The sequence below is a fragment of the Pomacea canaliculata genome, linkage group LG4, assembly GCF_003073045.1.
Source record: "Pomacea canaliculata isolate SZHN2017 linkage group LG4, ASM307304v1, whole genome shotgun sequence".
NCBI lineage: Eukaryota > Metazoa > Mollusca > Gastropoda > Architaenioglossa > Ampullariidae > Pomacea > Pomacea canaliculata.
This window is the reverse complement of record NC_037593.1, coordinates 13,962,608-13,984,547: the sequence shown is the minus strand read 5'-3', so window position 1 is coordinate 13,984,547 and position 21,940 is coordinate 13,962,608. Positions and strand designations below refer to the sequence as shown.

General features: G+C 37.9%; 3 protein-coding genes across 5 annotated transcripts; 2 read left to right on the top strand and 1 right to left on the bottom strand.

Moving 5' to 3' along the window:
- Positions 1-303: 303 nt before the first annotated feature.
- On the top strand, positions 304-8,062 carry LOC112561658. Of its 2 annotated transcripts, none has more exons than XM_025234260.1 (12): positions 304-601; positions 1,198-1,745; positions 1,980-2,125; positions 2,393-2,556; positions 2,865-2,975; positions 3,463-3,660; positions 4,431-4,595; positions 5,067-5,202; positions 5,447-5,688; positions 6,207-6,346; positions 6,684-6,744; positions 7,319-8,062. In XM_025234260.1, the coding sequence occupies exons 2-8, from the start codon at positions 1,227-1,229 to the stop codon at positions 5,072-5,074; spliced, it is 1,311 nt and encodes a 436-aa protein (XP_025090045.1). In that variant the 5' UTR covers positions 304-601; positions 1,198-1,226; the 3' UTR covers positions 5,075-5,202; positions 5,447-5,688; positions 6,207-6,346; positions 6,684-6,744; positions 7,319-8,062. The 2 variants fall into 2 exon arrangements, with proteins under 2 accessions (XP_025090045.1, XP_025090044.1); XM_025234259.1 differs by having other exon boundaries at positions 305-717.
- A 764-nt stretch (positions 8,063-8,826) lies between these two features.
- On the top strand, positions 8,827-12,787 carry LOC112561659 (lipid droplet-associated hydrolase-like). The gene is given in 7 exon segments (XM_025234261.1): positions 8,827-9,282; positions 10,190-10,342; positions 10,738-10,887; positions 11,117-11,481; positions 11,483-11,548; positions 11,550-11,625; positions 11,628-12,787. Coding segments are annotated over 5 exon segments (786 nt in total). The 5' UTR covers positions 8,827-9,282; positions 10,190-10,342; positions 10,738-10,763; the 3' UTR covers positions 11,783-12,787.
- A 714-nt stretch (positions 12,788-13,501) lies between these two features.
- LOC112561660 (cornifelin homolog) lies at positions 13,502-18,624 on the bottom strand. Of its 2 annotated transcripts, none has more exons than XM_025234262.1 (5): positions 18,470-18,624; positions 15,516-15,635; positions 14,810-14,963; positions 14,367-14,506; positions 13,502-13,955 (listed from the first exon to the last, which is right to left on the bottom strand). In XM_025234262.1, exons 2-5 carry the CDS (start codon positions 15,573-15,575, stop codon positions 13,848-13,850), a joined length of 462 nt encoding a protein of 153 aa, XP_025090047.1. In that variant the 5' UTR covers positions 15,576-15,635; positions 18,470-18,624; the 3' UTR covers positions 13,502-13,847. The 2 variants fall into 2 exon arrangements, with proteins under 2 accessions (XP_025090047.1, XP_025090048.1); XM_025234263.1 differs by lacking the exon at positions 18,470-18,624 and adding an exon at positions 17,682-17,837.
- Positions 18,625-21,940: the final 3,316 nt, after the last annotated feature.

Below are 21,940 nucleotides of genomic sequence, written 5' to 3'. Positions count from 1 at the left end.
CTTGATGACCTGCTGATGTAGTCATGTGATCCAGCGGGTGCTGACACGGGGGACATATATGTCAAATCTGTAAAGACCAAGAATAGTTTTCAATTAACGTACTTTTTTCTACGACAAATCTGTTGAAAAATAAAACGTGTTCGACGTCTTTTAGAGTTTTAGTGCCAACCACATGACCTGCTTCAGACTTTAGAACAGGGACTTGTTAGTAAGTGTGTACACAGCTTGGCACCCTAGAACCTCCATGTCCATGTTTGTGAGTGAGTGTGTACAGTGCATGCGTGCGCCGTTGTGCCATTTTGATGGCTTAATTGTGACTTGTAACCATTATGAAATGGCGGTCAGAACAAGTGTTTAGTTGTTACAGACACTTCCTAGGATAGAGAGGCGGACGCTCGGAAATAAAATTAGTAAGGGGCAACCGGGCAAGCAGGAAGAGGGGAGGAAGGAAGAAAGGAAGGAGGTAAGAATAGAACGATGAAGCACTATCATAGTGAGGAGGAGTGCATTGTCAATGTTGAGGTCAATGTATAGACGGAAGCCAGACAGAATCGTCGACTTGGAAAAGGGATCCCAAAGCAGTGAGACTGCTGCAACTTCTGTGAGTGTGACTTCAGTAGCTCCAGCTATTTCTGCTGCTGTCAGACCAGAAAAATATGTAGCTAACACAGTTGGACAGTTCGGTACTGACATGATATCTGCAATATCTGAAAACTGGTAATGGTCTACATCTGTATTTTTTGCTTTTGCTGGCTTTTTTTCTTCATTACCTGTAATGTAAAATTTCAAATCATTTTGTCTAATTTCCTTTTACATATCTGGAGAGAAGAAAGAATAAAATTTTCAAAAACAAATGCCATTAACATACAATAAAGAGCTACATTTTAAGCAATACTTAACATTTTCAGTACAAATATGGAGAAAAGAAAGAATAAAATATAAAGAAACAAATTCCATTAAAATAAAATAAAGAGCTACAATACAAGCAGTGCTGAATAGTTACACTTACAAAAAGCTTATATTGTTTGTTCTAGTGGTTATGATTTATGCTGCTAATTTAGAAAATAACTTTATTCATTAAAAAGAATTTGTCATTTTAGAAAATGTTTTTGTCTAAATTTTTTTTTTCTTTGAATCCCTCGATCTCCTTAATGCTAGGCTGATTGTTACTGTTTTACTTTTTTAATTTTGTTGCAGACTTAAGGAATAAACCAGCATCTATTATCATGAACAAACAAGCAGAAAATGATGAAACTAAAGACGTGAAAGAGCAGAAATATACCACAGGCCATGATCAAGAAGCTCATATGGATCTAAGTTTTCTTGAAAATTACAATAAAACATCTTCCATCATAAAATTTGATGATGAAGGACATTACGCTGAAGAATTTCGAAAACAACTTTTAAGCATAAAGCAGTCGTATTTTCAGCTTAAGAATCCTAATGTCAGTGTCACAACAGCTAGTAGACGCACAGCTGGTCAGCTCCTAGCAGACTCGGGGTCAGTGCAGGTGCTCTGCGATGTAGTTGCAGAGGGGCTTCAGTGGAGAAGATATGCTGCTGAAGATAGTACCATTATTCCTGAGTGGTGGAATCCATTGAAGAATGCCTTTTTGACGGTGTTCAACTTCATGGATTGTTGTCCAGAGGTTTCTTTTGTGGCTCGAGATCAGGAACAGTTTGTGTCAGTTTTGTTACAGAAGCTAAAGGAATGGTACCAGCCTCATGTGGAGGGTACTTTGATAGTAAGTATATAACATGTTGATGAATAACAAACATTGGAAAACAGTTGTCAGGGTTCCTGTTTAATGAAAAAGTAAATATGCTGTATTTAACTTATAATCATTTAACATTTTTATCAAGTTTGCCAGTTTTACCTTTTTTCAATTTGGTGGAGGGGAGTGTCCTACAAAAAAAGAGAACGATAAGTCTTAACATTAAAGTGTATTTGTGACAAATATCCCTTTTATTCTGTACAGAAAGTAGAAATTCAGAGTCTTCTTCCGTGGTCACTGGGATCAATCCACAACATGGCCATGTATCCAGAAAATGTGTCCAAATTGCAAAAGTTGCATGCTTCAAAAGTACTCCTGCCGTATCTCAACTCCACTTCAGACAGATTCAAGTGAAAACAGTTTTCCGCTTAAAGTGTTTAAAAATTAAAGTAATGTTGCAGTACATATCTAACATATGTTTAATATTGGTGCATAAAAATTAATATGAGCTCAGAAAGACTAAAACTTCTGTACCATATTAAGCACTCTGTAGACAGCCCACTATACTTGTGTGAGTAGGTACAGTTTTGTCTCGGCAGTCAGCAGACTGCCTGCAGTCCTTTTATGTATGGTTCATATTTATGGGAATAACCAGGGTTTTCTGTGTGTGTGCCTAGGCTTTCTGCTGTTTCTGCTATTGCGGACATTGCCACAGAGGCTGAGGCAGATCAACTTGCCACTTCACCAGATCTTGTGCAGTTCCTTCTTGAGAGGCTGAAAAATGCTTTGGTCAGCAATATTCGAAGGCATGATGGATGGAGCGTGTCTGAGATTGTTAAAAGTAATTTAAGCTTCATCATTTTGAAATATTTTTAATCCTACATCATTAGCTGTGATAAAAGATTATAAGAGTTTTATGCACAGTGTTACAAAATGTGGGTGTGCATGGATGCAGGTTCATGAGTACAATTGTATTTTTGGAGAGTGTTTGAGGGCTGGAGTAGAAATATTTTCAAAAACATTTATTATCTTCATTATGTTCCTTTTAGTTGAGATTGGTGGGGATGAGGCTGTATTTCTCTCCCCTGGAAATGTAAATAATTCCAACAATACTTTGTTTCTACAAGAAGTAATTGTTGTTTCTCTCAGCTATAAGACAGCTGGCAAGAAATGATGCCAATAAGAGGCTTCTAGTGAAAGAGGGTGCACTTCCTTTGCTGACTCAAGGCCTCAAATCAGTTTATCAAAATGAACAAGAAAGTAAGTGTATGATTTGAAATTACATGCATTGTCAGCAAATTGGAGCTTTTTTAAGACACAGATGAAGGGGATGAGAGCCCTCAATACTTTGAAGAAATATGAAGCAGATACAAAAGACATGCACTCAAAATTAAGATGTGGGCCTGGGATGTTTAGCAGGGAAATTTCAGTGAATAAAACCATATCCAACAGATCAATTTTAAAAAGCAAATTATTGCTGAAATGTACAAGTTTACTTTAGGAAGTAATATTTTTCATATCCCATTATTATATTTTAAAAGCATCAAGCATTAAAGAAGTATTTGATAAGTGTATAAATGTATACAGGAACAAAGGAGTAAATTAAATGACATTAAGAATGAAGGAGTGAATGAATTAAAGTAAGAAAGCTAAAAGATAGGAGAAAAATACTAGAAAAATAATTTATATTTAGTGCTTTTGATGATTATCTTTACTATCTAATTCAGTTGTGTCTCTTATTTTCAAGTCAGCTATGAGGCAATATGGGTCCTAAGTTTTGACAAGGAGAACATCTCTGAGATAATGAAAGAAAAGGACCTTGTTGATGAAGTAGTCACCCTTTATAAGGAGGGCACTAATTCCAAGACCTGTCAGAAAGCTTGTCGAGGAATTCTGTGGCAAGTTCGTCATGAGCTGGTAAAAGATGAAAAACATGCTTGCATTGGTGAGACAATCTGAGATATTTCATGCAATCATATATACAGTAACTCTACATTTGTATGTTTACATCTATTTTTACACATGTGTGTGTATGCACAATCAATTCTTTACTTTTAAGACCAGCTGTATTTTCTTTTTGTACAGTGTTTTCAGCATGCCTTTGATGGTGGGGTAAAGCACTATGTAAATAAATAGTATTTATATTATTTATGGGACGAGTTAATATTTGTTTACATGTATATGTTTGCATGTATATACTAAGTATGTGGTGGAAGTGTAATCGTATTTCTGTGTGTATGCATTAGTGTGTGTGTGTTAGAGAGAGAGACAGAGGATAAGAAGAATGGATAAGAGACAGACAAGTATAGAGACAAACAAGAACAGGTGAAAAATACGATTTGGTATAGCAAGAGTAAAATGTTTTACATAATAGTTCTGTTATAATATTACATAAATGACAAGATATGTAGTACAAAATATGTGTGTAACACACTTTGTTATTTATGCTGGTTAATATTGGATTCAACGTTTGTTGTGACACTTGAAAAAGCAAAAATCTATGCAAGTAATGATATTAAATCCGATAAATATTTACTTCATTAAATCTTCTCTGACGTATATGAGATCAAACTTGAGATCACCAGTGCATTGCACCAGTTCTTCAGAAGAGCATCACTCACATTACGATTACTAACGTTACCACAGTATGTGACTTTTTCCTTTGAAAACATGATGTTTTTTGAATGTTGTGGTGTCTAAATATTTACTGACCAGGCAAGAAGTTCACTCAGAAAGCCTCAAGAACTGACAGTGATTTGGCACGCTTAGATGTGGCACCTGTCGGCAACACACTTGATCCTCAAAGTCATGTGATGATTTCATACCAGTGGGCAGACCAAGAAACTGTTAAAAAAATTCGCGATCAATCTTCGATCACATGTGAGTGTGGTTTGCCATGGTGACCAGATTCATTATTGAATATTGAATCATCCGAATGGTTTAAGAGAGACAAAAACAGAGAGTGTATGGATGCATAGTGAAAAAGAGAGAAAAAAAATACACACAAGGAGTAAAAAACAAACTTTTAACTCTTCCATACGCTTTCCACCTGGACATACATGATATTAATAGCTACAGCTTACTTGCGTGGATTTATCCATATTGAATGAGCTAAAGAATGGCACCTCTTGTCATTTTAATTGTTTAGGAGTGCTTGTGTAGTGCAGCGTTAAAATTACTGCTTGTCACTAGTATTGTAAGGATTGAAAAGTCTTGGGTTCAGATCCTGTATGATGGTTTTTTTTCTGCTTTTCCTTTGGTTTGTTATCTGTACTTAACCCCATAGTGTAAATTCACCATCTAAGTAACCAACAAGACCTCCATTCTGTAAAAATCTGTTTATCTTATCAGGGGATTAAAGTCTGGATGGATATTGATGACATGGGTGGATCCACTCTTCAGGCTATGGCAGAGGCAGTGGAGAAGGCATTTGTCATTGTCTGCTGCATGTCACAGAAATATAAAGATAGTCCCAACTGTCGAGCTGGTGGGTCCAGTTCTCTATCCTGATTTTCATTCACTCTTTCTCAGACATAATTTTATATAACTCAGGATATTTTTCAGGACAGAACTCACAGTGTTTTCAAGTTTATCTGCATAATCTAATCATGATCACCCCTCTATATTTCTACAGTATCACCCACTTTTGATTTTTACATTTTAGCAGCCAAATTAATGTCAGAATTCTACTAAAGATCTTTACAAAATATCCTGTTTTTGTCCCATTTCAGAAGCAGAATATGCATTCCAAAAACATAGGCCTATCATTCCCCTCATAATGGAAAGATGCTATAACCCAGATGGCTGGCTTGGCATGATCTTGGGCACCAAACTGTTTTATGACTTCAGTGGAAAATATTCATTTGAATCTCGCTTAGAACAACTTATTAAAGCTGTTCACAAGCATGTAGGAAATGTTACAGAAAAGCCTGAATCGTTTAAGCAAGTATCACCTGAAATGTCTGCTGATTTGGTGAGTACGTGGTTGTAGTAGAATGTGGTTAAATCATTGACTTGACATTTGAACAGTTAACATAATGTAAATGGTTTATTGTCTGTCAGCTAGTGGAGTCATTTCATAGTTACATGATGTGTAAACAACGTTTTAAATGAATGGGTCAGTTTCATTTTGACCAGAGGAACTCAACACATTTATTGTATAATTCATGGCATCCTCCTAAATGGAATAAATCCAGTGGCTCATGCAGACATCAGTACTGAATGCAGTTTAATTGTCAAAAAAAGTGTATTTCAAAATGAAAACTCCTTTTATAAGACACAAAGGGTGTGAAAATGTTGAAACATTTTTTATGAGACATTACAAATTAGTATAAAAGTATACAATCAGTTACCCTCTTTATTGCTTCATTTTGTAACTCTTCTCATCTTCTTCATTCCTACATTTCCTCTTTCATTTAAAAAAAAAACTCCTCCAATTCTTATACATATAGAACTTTACTTACAGATTTGCATATCTTTTATTTCTTCTAGAAGGAAAGTTCATCTCCACTGTTGCTACACAGGTCACTGTCAAAGCCAGCAAAGAACCTGTATTCAAGTATAATCAATAAAATCAATTCCTGGAATAGAAATGATGTGCAAGCTTGGCTAAAACGACATGATTTGAATGGGTAAATGTTAAAGTATATGCAAGAATTCCTTAATCTGTGACTAGCATTTTAATTGATGGCTCGGGTATTACAAAAAAATAGATTATTAGAGTAAAGGTGCACTGCTGAGTTATGATCTTGATCGAGTACTATACTCAACAGATTTATTTGTAATGACCACTAATATTCTGGTGTCTAAATTGAACATGATCCACCTCCACATTTTTTTAATAAATAATTTCCTACCTTGTTTTATTAAGTGTTTACACATAGTTGTGAGTTTTTATATAAAAAAAACAAAGCAATATAACCATATTAGTCTTATAATGAGCATTAAAACATTTTGCTTCACTTACAGAACAGAACTGGAGGTTTTAACAGGAAAAGAAATTGTTTTCCTACACAGTCTTCGACAAGAGGTTAGCTCAGTTTTTACAGCTCATTGTCATATTAATATGACAATCTTGCTATTTATCTTGTTATACATTAATTTTTGACATAATATTTATAGAATCATCATGGCTCATCAACAAAACTTGAAACCATTCTTTTGATGAGAATTAAGATTTACGTCAAGTACTAAACTTAATCTTAAATATGTAGTTATCCATTGTATATTAAAGTATTTTAATGGAATAAAACAACTTCGTCTTCCAAATTGATAAATTATCTGCTGGCTTGCCACTAAGATTTTCATTCATTTAATCATTAGTTTATATCTATCTTGCTCCAAATCTCCAATACTCATCCTTCTTTATTCTCTAATTAATCCCATCTTCCTCCTCTCGCTTTTAGTCTCTTTCGAACTATATTACGAATAGCTATGGATGTGGGGATTAATGTAATGGTGGCTTCATTTCTGATCATTGTGCATGCAGAAAAAAAGTACCAATTAAATGTAAACTCAATACTAAATCTATAACTTCATGTGTACACATGGATATTAATATTCTTTAGATTTACCTGGCAATATGTCCTATATTTCTTTTGCAGGCACCTGAGTTCTTCTACAACACATTAGAGAAGAAACTACACATTGAAACTTTGTCTGGTCTCATCAGTTTTACGAATGCCTTGGATGATCTGTCTTCCTTTTGAAGTATATTCTTTATTCTGTTGAACAAATCAAACAGCTTGTTAATAGATACGAAGCCTCTAGGCATCACAACAGTAGCTGGTGATTAAAAGATTTTGTTGGCTGTGTCATGACGAAACTTTCAGGTGTTTGTCATTTGCTTTGTCAGGGAGCACCCATCATATTGTAAAATTTCTGTGATTCTGTTATTTATTAAAGACCTAATTATTTTTTTTAAAAAGCAGGAATATGCATAAAGGAATCTCACACAAACATGCTGGTGCATGCACACACACACACACACATGTTTCTTATTTGTTTTTTTCTGAAAGTAGCACTAACCCTTAATTCAATTTTTTTAAATCAGTTTGTGGCAGTATATATATTTAAATATCTTTATGTTTGGCAATTCTAAATTATACAGAATAATGAATCTGAGCACTCATCAACTGTATACTTGAAACAGTCTCACATGGTTTGATTAAAATTCCATCAATATTTTGAATGTAAATAAAATTATGAAGTAATTCAAGACATTTAATACTGTTGTATACAATTTGCAGTCCCTGAACACTTCAGCTATTTTGCTGGCTACAACATGAAATGTAAATTTATTCTTGTTTTTTGAAAAAAATACATTAAATTGATTCTGTTTTCACATACACTTATTTGTTCTCGTGTATATGCATGGTTGTTTGTGTGAGTGTGCATACAAATATTTACTGCCATTTTAGATTAGTATGCTTAAAAGTGGTTATGTGCATGTGAAAAATGTTATTAGCTTATGGACCTTATTCGTGTGCAGATCTGTGTGCACTGAAAAGATTTTAAATAATTGTTGATATTATTGATAGAATTGTTAAGTTTTGATATTTAATTACATTTTAACATGAGTTAAATAAGCAGCATACATCTGCCAACAATCATTTTCATTCGATACTTCATACTTCATAGATTGTTTTTGCTTACTGATTGCTAGAGTACTCCTAATTTTCCATGCTATAGGTCAGGGTTCGGATAACCTTTCCCACCCCTGCAGGTATTTACATTACAACACACACATCCTTCAAGGCATCAATGCTCCTTATAACCATTAACACCAACACACACAGCTAGAGAAAACTGTAAACTAGTTATACAAATTTTGGACTGTTATTTATTAAGTTCAAGTTCTTGAAGCTATTCAAATTTGGTGCATTTTTAAAGTTAGTCGTCAATGAGTTTCAATTTGCAGCAACTCTTTGAGAAAAGTAACATTTGCGTTTAGTAGTGGAACAAAGTTTCGTGAATACTTTTTCCATCTGAGTTTCTAGTGTGCATGACCATTCTATTATATGTACGCAGCCATTATGTCTATTTGCTCACCATAATGACAGTACCGACTAACCTAGCTTAACTCCTCGTTAGCCGCTACCAGTCAATTGATGAATTAACTTTAAGAATGTAAGACAACTTGGTCATACAAGGGGTTGCCACTCTTGCTGCTAAGAACAAGAAAGATAACTCCAAACAAAAAAATGACAAGAGATCAAAGGACAGATATGATTGGGAAAATCAACTCCACGCCCCACACCGCCCTAACCTGTAAACAATGGCTCGTACCCAAAGCTCGCCTTCCTCTATTTAATAGGATCGACAAATGAATACTACTGTTACTCTATAAGAAAGTGCTTGTGAATATGTGTGCATAGGCGTGCACGCGATTGATCACCTCTGATCGCGTGTTTTGTGAGTGGACGTCTCAATGAAAACAGAAGCCCGCTGCACTTCCAGCAGATCAAAGAGAAGTTTCTATTATCGTATCAGCACAGCTTTCGAGCAAGGTGTCGTCTGGTATGCTAGCCACGACATTATACGGGTAAAAAATAAAAAAGATTGCCAGGTCTGTGACCACAGGGTATAATTTCATGATATCTATAGAATGTTATGATTTAGCTGCAGGTTATATATTTAAGTTCTGCCTGTAAATATTTTGTAAGTACTACTGACGGTATAGGTCATTAATTTAAAAAATAGCAAAGTTATGTCCAGTATGCAACCCAGAGAGATACCATTGATCTGATTGTCACCTGATAAAGATATCTTTGTATTTGCTTGTACCTTCTGTATCCTTTCTTATAATAATGCCATACGTTTTCAGTTTAACCTAAAGACATTTGTGTATAATAAATGCAAATAGGTTGTGGAAACCAAATAAGTAACATCAAGATAGTTCCCATTAATCATTTGCTTCCATACCCTATCAAAGTTGAGCAACTTTAGAGCTGCTTTTAAGCAACCTACAATACCATTCATAGCATAACGTTTTGAAAAACAGGTATTCATTTGTGCTCCAGATTAGAGACTCCTTCACCTTTCGTGCCACACATTTAGAAAATGGCTGATAGCATGTTGATTATTAGTCTCACTCTGAGTAAACAGACTGTAGAACACATCCAAACTAGGTGCAAGATGTGACCCAAACCAATTTCCTTTCAGCATACGCTGGTAGCAGATTCAGAGGAGACCACTGACTATCTGAGAAGCTCAGGCTTTAGACAATATGTCAAATGAAAATAACTTTTTTATGTGGCCATAATTATTAATAGTCTTTCTAGTCCACAAAGATATTTCCCTTGTACATTGACTTGGTAAAAAGGATGCTTAGCAAAATATTGTTGTCATTGAAATAGAGTGGCAGTCAAATAAGATTATGTGTGTATGCATGTGGTGTGTGTGGAGAAGCGTTAAGTATAAACACAAGGCCTAAATGTAAAATAGTTTTGCATAAACTTCTATATTTTTAACAGCATTACAGAATGGAGACCCATAATGTGGATGAATTGGTGTCTGAATTTATCAATATTGATGGTGTGGAGACACATCTTCTGAAAGTTGGTCACTTTTCCAGTGAGAATGAGGGAAAAGAGACTACCCCAAGATCATTATTCTTATAATTCCTGGTAAGACAATTAATGTGCATGCATTATTCAAATGTAACTACTGTATGTTTCTTTTGGAATAATGTATAGGGCATTCCATGTCTTCTGATTTGTATGTCACAAAATTAAAGACTAAGAGATAACACAACTCAGCGAACACACTTTTGAGCAGTATCCCATGTGTTTTGTCTTCCTTGAGACCTTATTATCCTTTTGTCTAAACCAAGGCAATCCACTACCAAGAAAAGCCCTTTTCACTGGAGCTTATTATTTTTAAGCCTGCTTAATGTCTGTTTCCATGCATCTTTGTGTACATGTATTTTCATGTTTCATTTGAGTATCTATCCATTTCCTTAGACACCACTACTGTAGGCTTTATTTGAATATATTGTTGGTGCTAAAAACAAATGTTTCAGGTAATCCTGGCATACCTGAATACTATATGCAATTCATGCTCTCACTCTGGGAAAAAAACAAGAAAAACATTCCTGTGTGGTGTGTGGGACAAGCAGGACATGTGGCAGGTCCAAAGACATCATCTCTTAGCTGGACTGACATTTTTAAAGGTATGAGCAGAATGAATAGTTGACAGATAGTGACTTGCTGTTTCTTTTCCTCTTTCCACCTCATGTTTATAAATGTGTGTGTGTGCGTGTGTGCATATTTTGTAGTTAGTATTACATTAACATAACTGTTTCAAGAATAAATAGCATGGAAAAGAAACAAAAATTTGTTCTCTTTTCTTTCACTTTGTAATTAAGCTGTCACTTTTCTTTTCCTAATTTCTTTTGAAAGGTACAGAACCAGATCCAGCTTACTCATTAAGTGGGCAGATATGGCACAAAGTCAAGTTCATAATGAACATCATTCCTAAAGACACAAGACTAGTCCTGATTGGTCACTCTATTGGCTGCTACATGATTTTGAACTTGCTCTCTCACATTCCCAAGGACCAAGTACTTCGATGTTTTATGCTATTCCCTACCATAGAAAAAATGCAGCAATCCCCAAATGGGAGAGTCTTTAAACCTCTCTTGAACTACTTTCGCTGGGGAATTCTCACTGCAGTGAAATTGCTGTCTTTCTTAAGCCCCCAAATTCAGCGGAGGTTGATTCAGTACCATCTAAGATCTTTTCAACACGCCAGAATGTTCTATAACAGCTTCAATGAGTCTTTTTAACCCTGTGTGTGTTGATCATGCCACTTATATGGCAAAGCAAGAACTATTTTGTGGTGGATCAGCTTCAGGTGGATCTGTTGAAGCAGCATATTGATAAAATGAGCTTCTATTTTGGATCAGTTGACAGTGGTGTCCAAAAGAATACTGCTTTGCTTTGCAAGAGAAATTTCCTGATGCTGACATTCGCCTTTGCCAGATGGATTTTAGTCATGCTTTTGTGTTAGATGCTGGGAAGGAAATGGCAGACATAGTATGGGAATGGGCAAAAGGACATTTTTAGGATTTTAGTTATACACTTGTACACATGCTTACATGCATATGAATATTTAAGAAAAAAGCAAATTTATGTAAAGCTAAATGTGTGCAATAATATGAAACTAGCATCACGTAGCTGATGGCTATGCTTACTGAACCTCACAGATAGTCTGGATGTTGAACTTTTGACTTCACTGATTTTCCTTCTCTTTGATCTTTTTATCTTCAATTTCACCACTGTGGTTTTATGTTTTTTCCTCCTCACTTCCTCATCCATATCTTCCTCATGCATATGTACATGGCTACATCACTTGAAACAAAATGCATGGGTGGTAAATATCTCAAGATGTCAGAGATATGGGTGGATGCTCATGTTGAAATTTGATACATTGGTGATAGCCTAATATTACGGATAAATGTGTCCATGCATGCACGCCTGGCACTAACTGATCTTAGTTTGCCTGGTTTTTTTTCCCTGTCCTATCAAAGGATCTTTGTTCAGAGATATGGGTGGATGCTCATGTTGAAATGTGATACATCAGTAAAAGCCTAATTATATTACGGATAAATGTGTTCATGCATGCACGCCTGGCACTAACTGATCTTAGTTTGCCTGTATTTTTTTTCCCTGTCCTATGAAAGGATCTTTGTTCACCAGATCAAAGTTAAGTCAAGTACTTTCTCCAAACATGCATAGACATCCTAATGCAAATGTTGTTTTCGTATTAAAGTGATCATGCAAATCAAAAAGAAAAGGACAAAAATGTTGAGATTTGAGCAAAAATATAATGTTTTTAAAGAACACAAATATCTTAAAAGGTACATAATCATAAAATGTACTTAATACATATTTAGCATTTTAAATAATTAATGTATTTGCAAATATTTTATGCTTAAGTCATTAACCATAGCCTTAAGTGATACAATGATGCAAAGGCTGTAAGAAATATTCATGGTAATAAAAGTTTTTGAAACTTTATTTGTAGGTTTATATTTTCAAGCCTTGTGTGTTTTAATGAGCAGAGCTGCATTTTATGTTCATGGTGGTGGGTCACAGGTACGAGCACAGTAAGCTAGGGAGGGATCGAGTGGGGAGTGGGTAAGTTAGCAGTAGGCAACGAGGAACAATTGGAAGAGGTCCTTTATGTACTTGGGCACGAACCTTTCGAAAGACGGTGGCTGTGTGGAGGATGTAAGTTTCAGGATCACAGCAGTCATGGCGAGTTTAAATATTGGGACAGCAGAAGCAATCGAGAGGCTCCATGTCTCTCGTGGTGTCAGTCATGCGGTACAGCTGTCAGACTTGGATCTTGCTCACAGCATCAAAGCGACGGATCCAAGCTTTCGAAATAAAACGCTTGAACAGACTCCTCCGGACCTTCTACAGGTAGCAAATGACGAAAGACTTCGTGCACTATTCACCTGCATGTCTGGTAGGTCCCCGTGCTGCTGTCAAAAACAGAAATTGTGGTTCGGCCATGTACTCCGACATACCACATTGCCGAAGACGATCTCCGAGGCGATCGAAAATTATTGTGTTTAGCAGATAAGAACACAGGGCAGTTGTGTCATTTCAGAAGTTGAAGGCTGTGGAACCTGTGCAGTTGAAAAGATTTGTGGTGGATGGAAATATGACGAGGTTATTTCTTGTGCCTTACGTTCTATCTGTTTTTGGAGTTTTTAAGACTGCAAGCTAATTTGTTTTTAAATACAAATGCTAGAAGTGTCAACATGTGCTAGTGGACTTTTTGTTTGACAGAGTTGTTAAATGGCCTGCTTTTCTGCATATCGTGTCCCGTGTGGACTGGGATAAGCAGACGACAGACGCTGTATGCGATTTTTGTAATGGACGCCGACCGTTAGTCCATATTGAATCTGGACCTTTAAGGACCATCGCCATTTTTCTTTTATTAGAGAGCAACGTCTGTGCGATCAAAGAGAAAAAAGACATAAAACTGCTGCGAGATATAGACTCGAATATGCTGGAATAATTACAGCGACAACTATAACTCTAGCTGTCCATTTTAGTTGTCAGTTATCGTTCTTGGTGATGGTCGTACAGCCAGTAAGGTTTTTGTCAGATGCCTTTTCTACAGTTTGATGCCCGAATTCTTTAGTTGTTTTACTTCTCGCATCATCTGACATAGAACACAGTAGCCGCAGAAAACGGTTCTGCAGCAGTCATCCATGACTGTACCCTATAGGCAAGGAAAAAAAAAAGTGGAAAATAAATATACATACAAATGTAGCATTTCTTTACAGCACTAACAAACTGGAGTTTGATGGGAGGTCTCTATTAAAAAAAAAAAAAGAAAAAGAAACACCATGCACCTTACGATACACACACAGTGCGTTGGTTTTTCAGAAAGTACAGTAGCAAGCTGAGATGTGAATGTTTGGGGCTCAGTGGCCTTTTTATGAAGAGACGATCTGGGATTCTACAGATAGTTTAAATATCAGGAAATAAACCTCGGAAGTTCGAGGAAGGAACCTATATATAAATAAATAAACATTGCATCACTTTAACACTGTGAGAGATAGAGGAAGCACAAGAGAAGATAATAAAGATTCATAGCTGACTTAGCGACCTGTCTGTGCACGACTCTGACCTGAATGTTCTGCTGCATTCGAAGCTTTGTTCTAAGAACGATAAGCCAGCCAGGGACGCAGCAAGGTACACAGCAGTGCTCTCCCATGTCACGTGACAGCTGAATGGACGCGCAGACCTCGCAGAAGACGACGCAGCAGCCTAAAACATCATACAAGTGTTGCTAGCCATATTTAAAATATTTGAAGTGTTTGAATCTTCTGTAATTTGTTGTAAAAAAATCTCACGATTCAATAATTAATCTCTTTATTACTCTAGACTGCATTGAGCTAGTCAATAGGGACGTACGTTGGAGACTCGAAAGTGTAATCAACCCGAGGGCAGTGACTCGATTACGACACCTCTGTTCATTTTGCGCTTAGCCATTCCCGAGCTTCACGAGCGACAATCAAAGCTGTTTATGTACAAAACTAAAGCAACATAGCCTGATGACGAGATGCTCACAGATTCCTATGTCTTCGCAGCAGCCACACATATCGGTGGACCACATCCGCGGCGGTTGATACGCTGCCGTCTGGTTGATGATGACTGTAGTGTTACTAGTGGACGACGCTGGCTGCGCCACAACTGGGTGTGACCCTCCGTATCTGTAGTCGGTCTTTCAGACAGACAGACAGCAGATTAAGCTTGTGAGGGACAAGTAAGCAAACTGTTGAAAATTAATTTGCTAGCGCGTCACTTTTTTTTTTTTTTTTTTAATCTTCCAAGATTCAGAATTCGAACAAGCAGTCAATGAACAATGGACAATAGAAAGCCTAAGAAAATCAAAGGTCTAACAGATTTATTACTCAGAAACCAGTATTAACCTATTTATTTTGATGACGAAACCATCCGACTTCGTGGTGTCTGTTGTAGTTTTTGCCGATTTCCGATTTTCGTAGATCATTTTCATTAACTCTTCTTCAGGTGTTGTTTCATAATTTATAGAAAACAAAAACTTAAATGGATGTTTACAGAGAAAATCACTACCTTGAACTTTCGTTAAGTGAAGTTTTTCCTCAAAACCCGGAGCTAATTTTAAAAGGCTTTTCAGTCGCAGACTTTTATCAGGAGTCCATCAAAGTTATTATACAGAAGAGTTCGACAAAGGCTACAGTATGAAGCCCATTTGGATCGAGAATCTTCATCATTTTTTTTTTCTTTCCTGTACCTGAAGCTGAATATCTTTTGGGTCTGCAGCATAAGCGGGGTTGTTCGGATAATAGGACATTTTCTTTACCACCTCGATGAATCCAAGCTTTGGCGAAGAACCTGAAAGCTGTGTGGCTTACTGTAACAAAAATATGTGACGCATACATATTACTTTTCTTTCCACGTGCTGTTCATTTATCCAAAAAAGAAAACGCTCAGTAAAAAGCAAACAAAAGTGCAACATAATGTGAGAAACAGGATGACTGAGGATTGACAGGTTCAAGGAAATAATAATAGAACGGGGTTTATAGACGGATTTTTGTTTGGTTAGATGGCGAGTGTGTGCGCAGGCGTGTATATGTGTGTTTGGGAAAATCGTGTGTCCTTTTTTCAAAAGTACATAACAAGGTTATGTAAGACAACCCCTTGATGTCTGATCCTATTTGTAATAAGTCGGTCTTAAAATAACCCATTAGTAGAAGAAGGCATGCGACGCAGAGAATACAGCACAGGTATGATTATTATTAGAAGTCTAGTACATGACCACGTGGCTCCAATATATTTTTGTCAGTGACAGTTTGATGACACCATATTTACACACATCATTGACTTGCAAACCCCACAATGACCTATCACTTTTGCGTGATGGACGATTTAGAGAAATCTTTGATAAACAAGAAAAGAATAATGAAACATTACTATTGCGCTTAAGAAACCCACAAACCAATACGGAATAAAACAAAAACAAACACAAATTAAAGAGAGAAAAAATACACAAAGGGAAAAACAAAATAGAAAAGAAGAGCAATAACTAAATAAGCAATCAAATTTCAGCCTCACAATAACAGTAGGAATAATGTTTTCGATAATTTGATAATAAATATCGACCTTCCATATCAACATGGCCTCAGTCTTATTCCTATTATCAGATGTTTCTCAAAGTTGTCTTTAAAACTGTATCATTATAAGTACAAAGTAAAAGCAAGGAACAATATGAAGAGACCTCGGTAAACTTTCTGTGGTATAGTTAAGATTCTGGCACAGGGAACACAAATGTATAACAATAAACTAAGTCCGGGTGGCTCAAAGAGCTACACCCATACCTCGGATTACTTCTCTCAAACCTTCACATTACAGACCTGTGGGCGGTTCGCATTACTGGGAGTAAAAAAAAATGTGAAGAAAAAATAATGGAGTTATCAACTACTGGATAAGTGCAAGAGCTCTGGAATATTTCACAGCAGACGTAACATCGAGTCTGTGTCAAGTGCTTTATGTTTGCTTCGCCATTATCACGCATGTCGTGTTGAAGTGGGTGTGGTCATCCAGTTTGTCCACAACCAACATTTAAAAAGCTCTCTGCTCGGCCTGACAAAAAAGGTCGCGTGTTAGAATCTCATATCGGACCTTCGACATGGCGAGGTACAAAAACGAACTTTTTTTTTTGTCTTCAGCAAAGCTACATAGAAGAAGTCACTTTTTACCACCTTCATGGAAGATATGTAGGCCATGAGGCATCTACACTTAAAAAAAAAAAACTAACAACGGTCGTGCCCCTTTTCTAAACATAATATTGTTCTTGAATTCCAAAGACTATTTGTGAAATATGCGAGAATTTTCAAGCGTTCAGGTAACCTAACACAGATCATGACACCACATCTAGACACAAATGTCATGAACCATCTTTACCTACATATGACGGAAACCACCCCTACACACTTATACTGAGATCCACATTTTCATGACAACTAGATGGTTAAAAGAAGTTGAGGACAACGCTAAGGAGACAGCTGCCTTTGGAAGCACAGATGGTTGCCTTGTGAGTGCACGTGTCCTTACGTATATCTGATCTTTTAGTTTAGTTTTTGTTTGTTTGTTTGTTTGTTTGTTTGTTTGTGTTGGATAAATTAATCCTGTTCTGTAGTTCTTGTTTATTAATCACGCACTGAATGCAAATGAGAATATATAATTTTTGCAAATATGTATTGATTTAAGGTCTGCATTTACCACCTGGCATGTATGATCAATACAATTCAATGAGAAAAGAGCATCGAAAGTGCATCACCTCAAGTATTTACAGCATTCGAAACAAGAAAAATTGGAAATATATATTTTTTAAAATGTTGTCAAAAGAAAAGATAGTAGTGGAACCAGCATGTGTTTTGCACGAAAAGACGAAGCCTACCTTCAGGTCTTGTTGTCCCAGGAAGGTGGATGGAGAATGCGTGGTAACAGCCGCACAGGACTGGGGTGTGGCTACAGGGGCTGTGCGTGTGTGGGGGTGAACAGGCGGTCTGCATAACAGGCTTACTGACCTACATAGTACCCTGTACCAGTTTCCATCCCACACAAAACACACTGAATAGTAGAATGGCGACTTTGGGACTACTCCTCTTTGGGACCGTTACTAAAGGCCCTTGATATTTTGAGGATGAATCACTGTGTTCGTCTTGACTGTGTTTGACTTATGAGACACGAGACCACGGATGTGTATAGGTGGATTGCTGTGTCTGCCAAGATTGTGAAGTTCTCCGCTGTTAGTCTCTGCGACCCTAAACAAAGAATGTGACTAAACCGGAAGCTTTGTAGTAGGATACCTCGTGTTAGTAGTTAACTGAAAAAAGTCGTCTGCCAGCAGTCCAGTAATACAAGTTCGTGATGAGACGGTGAAAGCCATTTTTTTTATTATACGTGTTAAGCTGATGCAGAACATTATTTCTTTTATACGCTTCATGAATCATGAAAATTATGTTCACGCAGAACATCGCCCGTTTGTACGCACCACCCGATTCATTGCACAAGGCCATCAAATACGCCATCGTAATCATGGGCCGCCCTCTACACAATAGAAAGAGAATCACTGAGGACCACAAAGAGCCAGACATCCCCATGACAGTCAAATGTACAAGAAACACATTCATCATACTTAACGCTTTAGAAAGGTACAAACATAATAATATATAACCAACTTACCAGCAGGGAAATGTTGACTGTTTGGGTCGTCAGTGGAGCGCAATGATCTTGCCCCTGAGTGCCGTTCTCTGATTCTAGCAGTCGTATTATTGCGCGCAGTGCTCACTGGGAGTAGCGATTTTATTTTTAACCCATTCACTGCTGAAAGTATTGCCCTCGTTCAGTGAATTGTGGTTAAACTGGTCTCTGTTTTCAGGGGTCACTTTTCTTCCTCACTCAACAGGGAAAAAAACTTGATCCTGTTCCCACCCAGCGGAGTAAACATGACCCGTTCAACGACTAACCCAGATTTGTGAATTAAAAAAAATATCAGAAGTGCGGTGTTTGTTTGTATACGTCTATGGACGCATTAAGTACAGGACAAAGGGAACAATTTGTTAAAAATAGCTACCACTTCTTCAGTACTCAACTTTGAAATTAATCTCCCTCCCTTTTGGGATTTTCCAAAGGAGGTGGGGGAGAGGTCAGGGGACATGCGTGGGTGGCCTGTGATCAGAAATACTTGGCGCCTTAATCACCATTTCCCCTTTATTAAGTTAATTTAGATACAATTATTGCTAAATGTGATTCTGTTATTTAATATATTAGTGTTTTTAATGATAATATTTTAGCAATAATTTTCTACTTCGATCTCATCACATTTTAAAGTTCACAGCGACTGGTGGCTTCGTCTGACAAGTATTTTATCTGACCGAGAGGGTGAGGGGAAAAAACGTTTCACTCATTCAAGGGGGGCGAAGATTCTTGAAACCTTGCTCCATTCTTCTTCTTTTTTGTTTTCTTTTTTTTTCTCTCCCCGATTCTGACAATTAGTTTTTAAAACCTCATAACGGTGTAGAGAACCATTCAACGACCACTTTCCATGTTTGGGTCTCCTAAACACCCATGAGAAAGGGAGTGAACTACATATTTTTCTACTTCCTCAACATCCTCATCATCGTCGTCGTCGTCGTCGTCGTCGTCGTCACTTCGCTATAGTCGCTAAAATAGGGTAAATATTGTAGGACACCTCAAAGGACACTTTGACTATCTACACTGCAAATTCAGCGACGATGACCCCCCAATAACGGTCATGTCCACTTGAGGCTGCACTCTGAGCGTTGTCCTCTTATCTCTTCACCGGATGTGAGCAGGCTGTGGCAGGCGAGCATCCGCATGGAACAGACGCACGCCCTCTTGGTTACAGGATGCATGAACACCGACCTTATACTTGATGACCTGCTGATGTAGTCATGTGATCCAGTGGGTGCTGACACGAGGGACATGTCACGTCTGTAACATAGTTTTCAATTAACTTAATTTTTTTCTAGGAGAAATCTGTTGAAAAATAAAACGTGTTCGAAGTCTTTTAGAATTTCAGTGCCAACCACAAGACCTGCTTCAGACTTTAGAAGAGGGAATGTTAGTAAGCGTGTACACAGCTTGGCATCCAAGAACCTTCATGTCCGTGCTTGCCTGCGAGCAAGTGAGTGAGTGTGTACAGTGCATGCGTGCGCCGTTGTGCCATTGTGATGGCCTGTGACTTGTAACCATTATGAAATGGCGGTCAGAACAAGTGTTTAGTTGTTACAGACACTTCTAGGATATTCACATGCACAGACAGGCGGACACTCGGAAATAAAATGAGTAAGGGGCAAGGAGGAAGAGGGGAGGAAGGAAGGATGTGAGAATAGAACGATGAAGCATTATCGTAGAGGAGGAGAGCAATGTCGGTGTTGAGGTCAATGTAGACAGAAGCCAGACAGAATCGTCGACTTGTTGCTGGCAAAATCACACACACATACATTTGCACAACATGTTTAGTCTGTCGCACTGCACGCACATGAATGTTCATGGATACCGAAATGCCTACGGTTAGGAACACAGAGAGTAGGCTGTGTCCCAGTTTTCTTTGTCCGGTTTCTTTGTCCGGTTTCTTTGCCTTCTTGAAGTACGTGTAAACTCAGTGCACACACCCAGATGATTAAACAATCTTCAAGCGCATAAACATGTTTACATTCGTAGGTACAGTAGATACATGCACGCACTGCCAGTCTGTTCACACGCGCCATCTGGAGTCTGTCTCAATGCCTCTGCTTGGTTGTGTTCACAGTTCAGTGTCATAACTTGTCATTTAACGGTTTTCATTTCACTCAGTCGTCGTCGTAATCGTGGGCCGTCTTGTCTGAAGACAGCTGGTCTGAAAGGCTATTATTGTCCTTGTCGCATGGACGGGTACTCCGCAGGTGGAGACACACACAGGCATTCAGTGCGATCTCGAAAGTGGGTTGCTATTCCTCCTTCTCTCACTCCCCCCAGCACCACATAACCTTACAAAGCCAAGAATTCCTCCCACTGCGGACCTAAAATATTTAAAGCAAGTTAGGTTTGACACCGACCTCACAAAGGTGTAAAAACCATTAATGATCACATTTCGGGCCTCTAAACAGTCGACAAAAAGGAAGTGAACTTTTAGAAATCTGTACATTTGTATCCTACTCCTTCTTCTCCTCCACCCCCTCATCATCATCATCATCGTCGTCACCATCTCGTCGCTATTACCTCTAAGATCGGACAAACATTGCTGGACACCTCAAGGGACAGGTAGACTTGTTCTGAGAGTGCGTGCAAACTGCATTGTAAAATTAGCAATCACGACCCCCCATAAACGGATCCCTCCCCTGGAGACTACGCTGAACGCTGTCCTCCTGTCTCTTCACCGGCTGTGAACAGCAGCAGGGAATGGAGGCAAGCAATTATATTAGCACGGACCTTATACGTCTGATGAACTACTGATTCGGGTCACGTGATCCAGTGTACTATAGATGTTGGCACGAGGGACATACCACGTCTGCAATGACTCATACCTGCTCATGCGAGAAGCCCGTTGATCAATCAAACATGCATTCAGCCATAAAATTCAATGTCCCTTAGCTTTACTACCGCGTGTGACCAGATGGCGCCGACGTGAGACTTTGGTTTTATGTCGATCACATGACCCACTTCAGTTTAGAATAGGGGCTTGACAATAAGTGTGTAGACAGCTTGGCACCCAGGAACCATCATGTCCATGCTTGACGAGGAGTGAGTGTACAGTACATTCGTGCTTATGTGGTAGCTTGTGACTGCTGGGGTGTACTCATTAAGAATCATAATCGTCCGGACACGTGCTTGATTGTTACCACAGACCTACATTAAATGACGGCCAATGGTTGTTAGACATTTCCAAGTGGATGCCCATGAACAGAAAGAAAGGGGATTTTAGCAATTAAAATGAGGGACGGGATAGGAGAAAGAAGGGACTAATGGAAGAAGTGGGGAATAAATTATTTACTCCTAGCCAGCAATTAAGGCTACATCGTGGAAAGTCAGCCAACAATCCAGTTGGTAATTTTGCTCCTGCTGTGTATAAAAATTATCCCTTGGATGAATTTCCATTGAAGCTGCCATCTTTTACACTCGCATGTGCCGCTAACTTGGGCGATTTCAGAA